The sequence below is a fragment of the Stegastes partitus genome, unplaced genomic scaffold, assembly GCF_000690725.1.
Source record: "Stegastes partitus isolate 25-593 unplaced genomic scaffold, Stegastes_partitus-1.0.2 Scaffold2395, whole genome shotgun sequence".
In the NCBI taxonomy this organism is placed as follows: domain Eukaryota; kingdom Metazoa; phylum Chordata; class Actinopteri; family Pomacentridae; genus Stegastes; species Stegastes partitus.
In genome coordinates, this window is record NW_007580126.1 from 34656 (window position 1) to 47529 (window position 12874).

The 12874-nt window shown below is 43.6% G+C and overlaps 1 protein-coding gene across 1 annotated transcript; it reads right to left on the reverse strand.

The window, feature by feature from the left end:
* Window positions 1–1909: 1909 nt before the first annotated feature.
* On the reverse strand, window positions 1910–12542 carry LOC103374905 (cingulin-like protein 1; the record flags this gene model as incomplete). Its single annotated transcript, XM_008305058.1, has 11 exons — window positions 1910–3344; window positions 4363–4526; window positions 4658–4766; window positions 5037–5161; window positions 5371–5454; window positions 8229–8318; window positions 8482–8643; window positions 11131–11301; window positions 11786–11938; window positions 12022–12126; window positions 12222–12542. Coding segments are annotated over 11 exons (1638 nt in total), but the record flags the coding sequence as incomplete, so codon positions are not given.
* Window positions 12543–12874: the final 332 nt, after the last annotated feature.

Consider the following 12874-nt stretch of genomic DNA (forward strand, 5'->3'; position numbering starts at 1 on the left):
AAAAACTGAAACTATTTCTAAAATGAATACACAACGCTGTAATGGTGAGCTGCTGCTGCTGCTCCTCACCAGGAAACCGAAGGAGGTCAAAGCTGAGCCCTGAAAGGTGATGGAGCCCAAACACAGGATGCACACGCTTCATAGGTTCCAGCAGGAAAAACATCGACCTGCCGAGCACGAAATCGAAGCTCGAGCAGCTGTTGATGCAGCTGCTTTGACCTCCACACGGGTTCTACCTGAAGATAAGTGGAGTCACCGCTCATCGTTATACATGACCACAAAACGTCTTACACAATATTTGACTCACTGCCATTTCAGCGACCAAACATCAGCCTGGATTACATATTTGGGATATTTTTAGGAATATTTTAGATGATTCTGTTTTCTTTCACTCATTTCTAAAAAGATTTAAACTATTTAAATAGACGAACAGATTTCTTCACTTCTTAAGAAGAAACATGATCATTGTGTAAACAGTTCACTTCATTCACTCACATTAAGCTCTTAACATGTAAGGTCATAAAAAGTCTGTTATTTTTTACATTTTGATGTTAATACTTCAGTTTAGGTAATTACTGAATACATCTTCTTCAACTGCTGGTCAAAACTATAAATAATCTTTCCTATTCCTTAAAATGTGATTATTAGAACAGTGTGCTGTTCCTCTTTTTTACTTTATTTGAATGTTTTATCTTCACTGTGCAGAATAATCTGTGTCTCCTGTAAAAGATTGAACCACTAAATAATAGGATTTTTATGCAGTTGTAGTGCAACAGGAGGATTTGTTGTTCCAGCTGTTTGAGGTGGAGCTCACTTTAAATATTTTTTCATCCAACTGATAATTTTCTAACAGGTTAATCTGCTGATTAATTTCTCCATCAATTGCTGAATTGTTTGGTTTGCAGAAGTTCGAAAATATTGAGAAATGTTGTTACAGGTGATCTAAACCACTTTCTTTATTCTCATTGCACAAAAACACAGTCGTGAATCTGGCAACGAAATGTCGTTGCTTGGCTACCAGAGTACACAGAACTGAAACTTGTGAGGCAGTACTTGTTAATAAGTAATGCAAACTATAACTATATATATATATAGTTATAGTAGTAGTACAAGAAGTGCAAGGTAAAAAAGAGCTAAATATAAACAGTATAAAACTAACGGTGTATGGTAAAAAAAAAATAACAGTATACAAAACAAAAATAATAAAAATTTATGAGTTCTTCATGTGATTTGTGTGCAAAAAATCTTGATCTAAGTCAAAAAACCTCTGAGATAAATGAAGTAAAGAGAACCACATTTCCCTCTGAGTGGTGTCACAAAAAGAAAAGAACTAATTACACATAATTCACATAACATGATTTATACAATTTAAACAAGTGTAGAAAGTTTAAGTCAGAAGCCTTCAGTGCACAAACACTGAAGGACTGATGGAGAGAGAGGGCTGTAGTTTACAGGTATCTACATTTAAGACACAAATTCAACACAAATGTTTTTTAAATGTGTCTAGAGGGGGCAGCAAGGCGGAACAGTGCTAACCACTGTTCCGCCTTGCTGCTAGAAGGTCACCGGTTCGCATCCCGGTGAGGACACCCAGGATCTTTCTCCATGTTCTCCCTGTACAGCATGGGTTCTCTCCAGGTTCTCCCACAGTCCAGAAACATGCTGAGGTTAATTGGTGATTCTAAATTGTCCGTAGGTGTGAATGTGAGTGTGCTTAGTTGTCTGTCTCTAAGTGTAGCCCCGTGATAGACTGGTTACCTGTCCAGGTGAACCTGCCTTCACCCTGAGTCAGCTGGGATAGACTCCAGCCCCCCACGACCCTAGTGAGGATTAAGTTGTATAGATGATGGACAGATGGATCTACAGGGGATTTGAAATATCAGCGTAATTATTCACCAAGCAAAAGAGATGTGAGCGTAACTGAAATAACCTTTATTTTAGTCTCAGCAGGATTTATAAACATACAGTTGTGTACAGAGAGGTAGTGGCAGGAATTTGTCTCAACCCACTCCCCCCTCCCCCCCCGACAGGCGTCAGACTGAGCACAGAGCCAACACACAGTGCAAATCATCACAGTGTCGCAAAACAATGATTGTCAGTTTATCTCAAGAAATTCCCTCATTCAGTTCAAGGAGAATCTGAGAAGGAGCCACGTGTTCGATACCGGCGCCGCGAGGGATCAATTCAAACACACACACACACAGGAAGTCAGACAGTAAGGCTTTACACCGCGTTCAGCATTAACACTGCCCCCAGACAGGAGAGAAATAAACCCAGATAGAAGGTAAATCAAAGCACTTCCTTTATAAAAACAGAGAGGAAATGGTTTTAATATTTGCTGCTTTGTTGTCTGTTACAAACAGCCTTTCCCAGAAGACGATATTAGAAGCAACATGTGTGATAAATGACAAAAACAATCCTGATTACAGATGTATTGATCTCAAATTATTGGTCATCAAATGATATAAAACTGTAAAAAAAAAAAGACATGTACAAAGTCCCTTATTTATTGTTCCCTAAAAAAAAAAAAAACTTCAGCAATGAATAAATAAAACAAAAAACATCCAACTCACTTCATACATTTGATTTTCATTCATTTTGAAAAAAAAAAAAGGTAAATATATTTTATTTAATTGGATGATACAAAAATTATTATTCAGATACTGTATGTAAATTTAACATAAGTGATAGGCATAAAAAAAAAAGTAAGTGGTCATAACTTCATATGGTTCACGAAGGCAGTACTGGTTGCGTCGGTTTACAGTGCATTAAAGAGAGTCTTCAAGTTCACTAATGCTAGAAGAATCATTGACAAGCATGTGTGATCCATTAGTTAACAACACAGCGCTAACAAGGTCGGAATGCACGGCTCCACGTGTTCAAATTAAACAGTATGTACAAGTCATTTCTACGGGACAGACAAAAACGATCCCACCCATTAATCAAAGAGCTGCTCAAATAATACTGAGTGAATTTACAGACGTCGAGGCTGCACCGAGAATTAAATGAACTCTGCTGAGGTGAGGATTTTCACAAAAAAAAAAAACAATTCAGTTTATCTCACGTAGCCGCAAAGTCTCTCCATATTCACACAGCGTAATATCTACAGAAGCACGTGGCACGGATCTCCAGCCGTTTGGTCCGACAGCGATGCGTGTAAAGCAGCTTTGTTCCCCACGTCAGAGTCTGTTTACAAAGTGAAGGTCGACAAGATGTTGTCCTGACTGGAGGAGCGCTTGTACCCCGAGGACGAGCTGAAGTACGTTTCCCCGTCAGTGCTGATGTCGTCGTCGTCGTCGTCGTCGTCCAGGTTGTTGAGCAGCGGAGCAGAAGTGCTCTTACGCCTGGATGAGGAACAACCGTGTTTTATATATTTAAGAAACAGTCGGGTCTGTCTCTGAAAACAACAACCCTGTAGGGGTTCAGCCACAGTGTTTACATGAGTGAGGTGAGTTACTAATGTGAGATCACACCTGAAACAGCACCACAGGGTTTAGCTGCAGTGTTCAGCCTTGTTAGGTTACTTTTATGATGCCATTCATAATCCTTCACTTCAGCTGTGGTCTTAGATGTGCTTCATAAAAACCTGGTCTTGACTTGATCCTATTTATTTGTTGAATTTGTTTTTTAATTTAACTTTTTTTTAATATTGTAAAGTCCTCTGTGCCGGTGTTTGTGAGAATGTCTGTGTTTGATTCCTTCTTTTGAAGCAGTGATTCTCAACCATGGGCTCGCGGCCCATCATTGGGTCGTGAGCACTGCCCACTGGGCCACGAAAAACATTCAATTCTCCACCTGTGGGCCGCGTCATTCAGGTGTTGCTCCACTAAGCAGCAGAAGAAGAAGCTAGCCGCAATTAATTGAAATTATGGCAAAGTTTTTAAAAAGGAAAACTGAAGATGGAAGTGATGCCACCTCCTCCTCATAGGTGAAATCTGTGTGCAAGTACAACCCCGACTTTATGAAGTTTGGTTTTGTGAACGGAGGCAGCGAGGCAGAGCCAAGTGTGTTGTGTTTGGGTTAACGCAAGCCAACGAAGCACCGAAGCCTTCAAAGCCACGGCGGCATCTAGAAACCAAACATCCAAAACTAGTTGGGAAGCCGGTGGATTTTTTCAGGAGAAAAGAAAATGGTCTCCAACTCTCATATCATTTATTTTACAAGGTTTTAGCTTGTTAAACTGTAAGTGGACTTGATTTAGTTATTGAATCCAAATCAAACCAAGACTCGGATCAACTGAAATGAACGTGTTCATATTTAAATGGGCCCTGAGCCACTTTGTTCTGGGAAACTTGGGCCTCGGGGTCAAAAAGGTTGAGAACACCTGTTTTAAAGAGTCACCTGCTTGTTACGTGTGTTTACCTGATCTCGCTGCGCAGAGCTTTGAGCTGACTCTGGAGCTGCTCGTTGGACTCCTGTTGCTCGTCCAGGTCTCTCTGCAGCTTCTTCTTGCCGTGCTCCAGTCGGTCGATCTCCTCTTCAGCTTCATCCATCTGCCTCTTCAAGGCTTTGAGGCGCAGATTCAGCTGCGAGAAGACACACCAGCGCCGGGGTTAAACGAGTTCAACGAGGGCCGACACGCACACGTCCGTTATTCATACAATTAACGGTCTGAGTCAAACGACTGTACGTGTGGATGTGAGTGTGTGTTACATACTTGGTCCTTTTGATCTTGCATTGAATGATGTTCTTCTTCAACTTGCATCATCATCTCTTTAACCTTTCTCTCCAGCCTGCGGTTCGCCAGCTGCAGGTTGGCCCGCTCCCTGAAACATAATTCATCATCACACGTAAGATATAGCAAATAATTCTGACACGTTATACCTCAAAGAATTAGGAGCTGCTCAGATTTTTTTGCTCGGTTTGATTACTTAAGAGTCCCCTTGCTGCTATAAAAGCTCCAACTCTGTATCCCAAATCCATCAGTGTCCAAGTAGAAACCCTCTGCCATCCCCAACCCAATCAAACTCTCTACTTTTCAGTCAGCCTCCCTCCTCCATCACCTTAGCACAGCACCCTCTTCTCATTAGTCTCACCTTTCCTCCCCCTCCAGCCTCTCCTCCAGCTCCTGTATGCGATCCTCCAGCTGGGATACCAGCCCCTCTTTGCTGGACTTCTGGGAACCCTCTAGATGACCCACTCTGTTCTTCAGATCTTTATTCTAGAGAGGGCGGAGGGGAGAGAGAGGGAAGTGATGAGGTGCTTCATAAATGTACGTTTATGCTGTAATCACATCTGGAGAATAATGAACTGAGAATGGATACATAAAAATGAGAGTGATGAAAAGATGAATGAAATGAGTGTGTGTGCTTGGAGTGTGTGGCGTAGCGCTGTGTGTCGCTGGTATCCTCCAGACAGGAGAGTGTGTACCTGTCTCTCCAGAGCCATCTTGTCACACTCCAGGTCCTGTCTGCTAGCCCTCTCCTGCAGGAGTTCATTCCTCATCTGCTCCACCTGTCAAGCCGAGTCCAGACACTGTCACCGCTACAGTCCCACACAGTCTGACAACAATTATAATCGGATGCCGCCCGAGTCTCGCTCGCAACAGAAACCGCCGCGGCGGCGCTCTGTGAGTCAAAATGCTAAACAATAGAAGGGTTCATGCTGGAAGAGCCCGAGTTAATTGGTGAGCTGGATTTTCTTGCTTGACTGCATTCAGACTTTTGTTATGATCGTCATGTCGGCTCTCGGCGGCAGCAGCAGGTTGCGACACACAAAAAAAAAACAAAAGAAGAAAGAATCGATGACAGTAGTTTCTATAAAGAATATGTAGCTGTAGCGAGTATACAAATGATTAGTGTTTAACACAGGTGCAGGTGTGTGAAACATAAATACAAAGCTACCGCAAGCAGCCGGTTAGCTTAGCTTAGCAAAAAGTGGAAACAGCTGCATCCAGAGGCATAAATAACCAACTACCTCTAAGATGTAATACCGCTTTGAAAATGTAATAATGACTCGTTGTGGCTGTATGTATTTAGAGGCATAGAGATGCTGGAAGCACGTTTTTTGATGCATCCTGTCTCTATGGTGAGTGGAGTCTGACTGATACTAGATGTTTGGGGCCGATACTGATTTTAGGGAGTAAGTTATTGATATATCAGTGAATATTTTGCATGCATATGTTGGAGTTATATTAACTTTCCAGTGATGTATATAACAAACTAGTTAACTTAGCGTGAAGCTTTACTTTACAGCAGCTCCATGTGCAGCAGACAGTGCTGAGAAGATTGTAAAGTTGTGATGACACCATTTCTAAATCACCCAAAGCCTCTTTTTCTGCATTACGTTCTATAAAAATACAGCGTGATATACTGTCTGATACACGGTACCAGTTTATCTGCGACAGGCCGAGACCAGCTGATAAAACCGTCCAGCTGATGCATCAGTCAGGCCCCGACGCTGAGATAAGATAACTGTCTGATAGCTTTGAAGATAGCAGTTGTGAGAGTGGTATAGATCATCTCAACTAACTCCCAGGAACAAAGCCAACTCTATTTCCCAAAATGTCAAACTATTCCTTTAATACCGGCGCTATCACACATCAGCTCACTGCACAGCGGATCAACCGAGCGGCCCGACTGTTGGGTGATGGCCTGGTTCAAAAGAAAGAGAGAATGAAAACTAATCGATACAGCGGTGATGGTTCTTTCTCAGTGAGAGGAGCTTAGAATTGGTGATATTTTATGCCAATTAGTGGGTGACAGTGGGCTGCTCTGATGAACGATGGCCCCTATAACTGGTACACCCAGCACAGTGCTTGAGGGAGCTGAATCAGCAGACTGGAACATACAGCGAAACTAATCTGCTTTGTGAGAGACGGCAGGAGAGGAGAGGGGAGATTACTCTCATTTAGACAGGAGAGGAGCACCTGGTGCCAGGAGAGACGCAGGTGTTCTTCCTGCTGCCTCTGCTGCAGCCCCACCAACCCTCCACCCCATAGCCATACATCCCCCTTCATCCACACACACACACACACCAGCATGCATGCGTGTGCACACTCACAAACACACACACACACACACACCACTTGCACTCAACCTACTCCACTCTTGCCGCACAAAGCTCGGGTGTTGCCTTGACAACCGACCTCAGCCTCATGCTGAACCAATGCCACTTTGTCACAATGCCACTCTTTTCTCTCTGCCAGGAATTTTTTAAAAGGGAAACCATTTAAGGCGATTTAAATACTCGACTCAACCGCACTAAGGTTCTCTTGATGTCGCTACACACTTTATTTGAAATTTTGGTCACAACTATTGAGTCGGTGTCAGTTTCAGACCGAGAGGAGTTTGTAGCGAAGCCAAATTCTGCGAGCCCGTCTTTGGATCTCACAGTCATCTGAGATTAAAGAGCTGCACAAGAAACTCCCAGCACTGAGCTATATATGCTACACAAGACATTAGCATAAAACTATACGGGGTTACAAGAAAGCACTTCAAAAACTCCAGAGCCACCATCCTCCCTCTGATTAGTGAGATCTCTCCCATGAACAAACAACACTTCTAAAAGCGCATGCACTTTATCTAAATCTTACTTCACAGTGCCTCCGTCAGCAGCTTTATCACGGAGGAAGGAAAAACTGGAGCATTTCCTAGCTAGAGGATATAAAAACTGACCTGAAGCACAAGAATTAGATTTGTTCTCTCGCTGAAGTTACTGAGTGTAATTTCCAAGTGAACTCCGCAACCTGAAAACTTGAGACATTTGGCAGCTTGCATATTTTGGCTCAGGCGGTGCATTAAGAAGGCTCTTTTGTGACTGATGCATGAAAATTGGATCGACGCTCTCGGACCGTGCTGGCAAGCCGCCAACCTGAATGATTATGCAAGATCATCTTACAAAGCAATAACCTGTCCACTTCATTTAAACCACAAATAAACCGAGAATTTGGGAGTGTGGATATTACACACAAAGACGAAGCGACGGACTGCTGAGAGTGCACACGTGCTCCGGTAAAACCTGCACAAGAACCAAATGCATTCACCCTGTCAGGGCACATCTGAGACCTAAAACTGTTACATGGGGGTCACGTGTTCATTTAATTTAGAGATTAGTGGTTGCAGTCGTGATGTTAGAGGTGGAAGACAAAGCAACAGGAGATCTGGATATCATTTACAGACTGAGATGGAACAGACACGTCTGTGTGAACATGGACAGCAGGTCACTGACACAGGTGAGCACTGATAATGAGAATGTGTTGAGGGTGTGTGTGTGTGTGTGTGTTGTACCTGCTCTCGTCCTCGGTCTATCCTGTCCATCAGCTGGTCTCCGCTCTGACGCTCCTCATCGAGGTTCAACTCCAGCTGAGCAATCCTGTCCTGTGAAATGAAGCCGTACAGGCAGTCAGTGGCGCCATCTCTGCTCTCTGTAAAAATCTGGCTTACTTCCTGACTAGTGTGGTCTTTTCAGAAGTGTCTTTTGACATTACACAGTCTGCACAAAGCATTCATCAGCGGAGCTTTACTTGGCATCATTACGCACCTCCATGAGCCTGACGTGTCGGGATTTGTCCTCTTTAGCGTTGGCGTTCGTCTCAGCCTCCGCTTCCAGATCGTGGACCTTTTTCTCCAGAGTCTTTTCCTTGAGCTCGGCCTCGTCTCGTTCCCTCTGACACTGCCGCAGGTCTTCCTCCCGGTGTGACAACTACAAACATAATTTATTCGTTTACTTTAACACCTGAAAAACATACATCATCAATTATTTGTATACATACTTAGTCCACATCTCTTTACAGAAAATGTTTCCTCTCTGGTTCCTGAACATGCAAACCGGTCTCGTACGGGTTCAGTGTCTCATTAAAGGACCCTCAGCAGGTTATAAATACTTCTCCACTAAGTGCGGATTAACCCGAGCCCTCCTGTTGAAAGTTCGTCTCCTTGTTCAATATGTCACCTCGATTCTTATCAAGCATTACTGCTGTGGCGATGACCAACAATTTAGTTGGTGCTTAGCGGAAATATTATAGAGTTCCCCTGAGTGACTAATGAATCCAGCACAGCCAGTGTTTCCCTCAGCAGCAGAGCCCCCCCCCACAGCTGGAAAACTGCCCCCACTGCTTAATGCTAAAACAATGGAGATTCATCATCTGCCCCCATTTCTCACCCACAACAAATATTTGGCCATTAGCGCACAATTGCTACATATTTCATCATGTAAATATTTAGGACTCAATTTAAGGCACGGCATTGTAATAAGTGTAATTGGATAATCGGGCATCCTCTCCCAGGACATGAATAGCTAAAAGCAAGTTTGGAAATTATTGTCTTAATGAATTTATGCATTAGACGTGGGAAGTGAAAAATCCCTTTTATGCAGCCTTCATGGTTGATTCTCTCTTTTAAAAAAAAAGAGATTTAAATCTGTGAGATGCTGAAAGGAGAAGCAGAGGGATGTAGCCTAAACTTGTAACTTCAGTGATGATCTGCCAAGTTCACATGGGTGGAGACTGACAGGACGTTCAAGAGCAGCTGGAAAAGTGGATTCACTGGATGGGTCCAGAGCAATCGGTTTCTCAGGAGAGGCGGAGGAGGAGGAGGATGTGAATCAGCCAGCACAGCTTTCACAACAATGATATCACAACACTGACATCCCCCTCTTCCTGTGAGCCAGCTGGACAAAGCTACATCGGCGTGGATACGGACGGCAAAAAGGAGGAAGAACCTGGACACTGACCTCATCCTGACATCTGAACTTATCACATGACATGAAAGCACACATCAGAAACATCCACATCAGCAAATCAGCAACCTGAGTGACAGCATGCAAAATGAAGTCTGCAGCTAATAACTACAGTTTCCAGAGAGTAGTGCCTCCCACAGACGGGATGGTCAGTGTTCTTTTTTTTCCTTTTGCAAAGAAGCCTGTTAGGCGAACCATCCCAGCACAGGCTGCCTCTGTTAAAAGGTACCCAGCGGAGCTTTCATTATAAACAGACACGGCTTTGTTTACACGGTTACACTTTTAGTACACTTTGTATCCTTAAGGTCTAACAAACACGTTTAATTTATTTCCTACCTCGTAAAACATCAGCAACCCCTTCTTTTTATGTTTGTGAAATCTGCACCGTCTACATCGCCTTGTTTACAGTCATCCTCTTCTCCTTCCTTTATTGGCACATTAGCTTTAATAACTTTTGCCTCCCTGTGCAGTCAAGAGTTATGAGCATCGCTTCTCCCTCTGTGCACACAACAAAGGGACTGGCTGCTGTTCTTATCTGTCTGCTTTTTACGTAGCCTCCTCAAATCTCTGAACGTATAAATTCATATAAACAGAGAGTTCATACTTTTTCAAAAGCTTTGGAAAACAGCAATAAATAAAAACTGACACTGCAGCATTTTAATCAGTCGTATCATACACAGACTGAGAAAGCTGCAGATGGATGCGAACACAGGGAGAAACCAGAGATGTTTTATGTACCGTTGCCTGCATTACTCCCTTGATGCTCTGCTCTGTTTCTATACAACATTATATCTTACATTGTCTTTTTTTTGCTTACACTTGGCTGCAAAAGCGTTTCTGTGTGGTCACCATAAAGACAATGTCAACAACTCCACCTCCTTAAATAAATGTTTGATATAAAACAACACGAGTCGCCGTCATTCTAACATGAATTATTCACGTTCATCTATTCCTGCTTTCAACAAAAACATTCTCCACATTCCAAAGTGCTGACAAGGACAAACTGCTCGACTGAGAGCTATGCAGAGGGGTCACACATCAAGTTTTACTATTAATGCATCAAGGGGGGTTACAATGGAAAGCACCACATTTCTCTTTTAATCCAAACACTGAGCAGAAACATTCATTTGAATAAAGAGCAGAGGTTTTCTCTGACTTGACTCGGCTAAATTCCTTCACTTTAATACTCTGCTACGGGTTTGAAAGGGCAGCAGGGAGCAGAAATACCAAAGCGATGACATCGCTCTCCAAAGGGAGAGAAAGATGTTGGTGGAGGGGTTCAAACTGGTCGAGTCAGAACAATGGCTCATCGTCTGCTGTTCTGCATGGGAGGGCTCAGTTGGCCTGACTAATGATGGCCTCCATCTGACCACTCTCTGCCTGAAAGCTGTGTCAGCGTCCAAGTCGCTTCTCTGAACACCCATTAGATGACGCTGCCACAGTTCACGTTACCTCTTCTTGCAGGGTTTTGGTCGTCAGCAGGTACTTCTCCAGCTCCTGCCCTCGCTCCTTCAGAAGCTTCTGCAGCTCCGTCAGCTCTCGACGGTTCTTCTCCTTGTAAATGTCGATCTGCTCTTGCAGCTCCAGAGTAGACGACTGCGACGCCTCCACAATATCATTCATCTGCAGGTCCGGTGAGACAGAAAGACGAAGCAAAAGAATGATATGATAACAATGTGGCTCAGAAACAGGTTTGGTTTGATAGTATTTTATCAAATCTAAATGCTGCATCAACTTTTAAATCCGTTTAAAGTACATATTTTAATCTGAAATCTTCCTTTCATTATTTGATGGAGGTTCTTCAGTCTAGCTTTCTGAGTTGTTCAGTTTTAGAGATGAAGCTGAAAAATGCTTTCTGTTCTGTAACCAAATTTTCATCTGAAGCACCTCAATTGGTCAAACACTCGGTTTTATTGGAGAGTTTCATATTCAAGAACTACAACTCTTTGCTTAACAAAGAAGATGTTTGGCCACAGATGTATGATTAACGATTGAATGCACTTTGCCAACTTGGAAACGGACCCAAACTTGAAGACAGCCATGTGAGATAAGCTCTATTAATGTGCTTATTACTGGAATGGATGTTGATGCGTTCAAGTACACTCGCCTCCCTCTGAAGTTTCTCCACTGTACGGTCCAGCAGCCTCCTCTCATCCTCTATGTCATTCTTCATGTTCTTGAACTGCTCCTTCTGGGTCTTCTCCTCCTGTAACCTTTCCTCCAGCTCCTTGTGTTCAATGCTCAGTTTGGTCAAGTTCCTCTGTAAAAGCAGACAGAGTTAAAGGTGTCGGGCCGCGTGGTCGTTTCTCTACATGCGGCGTAGAGCGGTGCTGCTAATCTCACCTGCACGTCCTCCAGCCGGATGGTCAACGCTCGGTTGGCACGTGACATCTCCTCTTCTTGCTCCTTTATTTCAGCCAACGACTCTTCCAGTTGCTTTTTCTCTCTCTGTAAAGTGGACATTTGGACACATAACACTTTAATATAGAGTAATAAGCATCAGTCTGTGACTAACTCCCTCTTTATGCATCTCGGCTCCTCACCTCCAGTCGGCCAGCTCTATCCCCAAGCCTGCTCTCCTGCAGCTTGGCCTCATCGATGATTCGGTTGAGTTTGGCCACTTCATTTTCCAGCTCCTGCGCCCTCCTGCGCAGACGCTCGGCTTCTTGAGTCAGCCGTCCAGCTTGGCCCTCCGCTGCGCCCTTGGCTGCCTCCACTTCAGCCTTCTCCCGGACCACGACTGCGCCGCTCTGCAGATCAGAACAAGACACGAGGCTCCAGTTCAAAGGAAGCAGGAGTGTGTGACACTCAGCAGAGTGTGGAACAATGATGCATGATGGAACATTTGAGACGATCTCAAACGCCTCGTATAACAAAAGCTATTTGTAGAGCTCCGATTCTCACTGGACCTCTGATGCTGCAGACAACAACGCCTTCCTGTAATTCTCTCACACTTCATAATAAACCACAATTGAAGGCAACTAAATCTGAGCCTTCATTAGCGTCTGTTGATTGACATCAAGTCAGACCTGCTAGTCTCATGTGCTACTGTGACCACGACCTATTCTGAAATATTTAGATATTATTACAGGTTGTTATACGGCATTAGTCTGCACCTGTGGCAGGTCAGTGGCAGAGTCAATGAACAGTTCTGTGAATTCTCCCAAATTTATGAATGCAAAGTCTGCCCTAACTC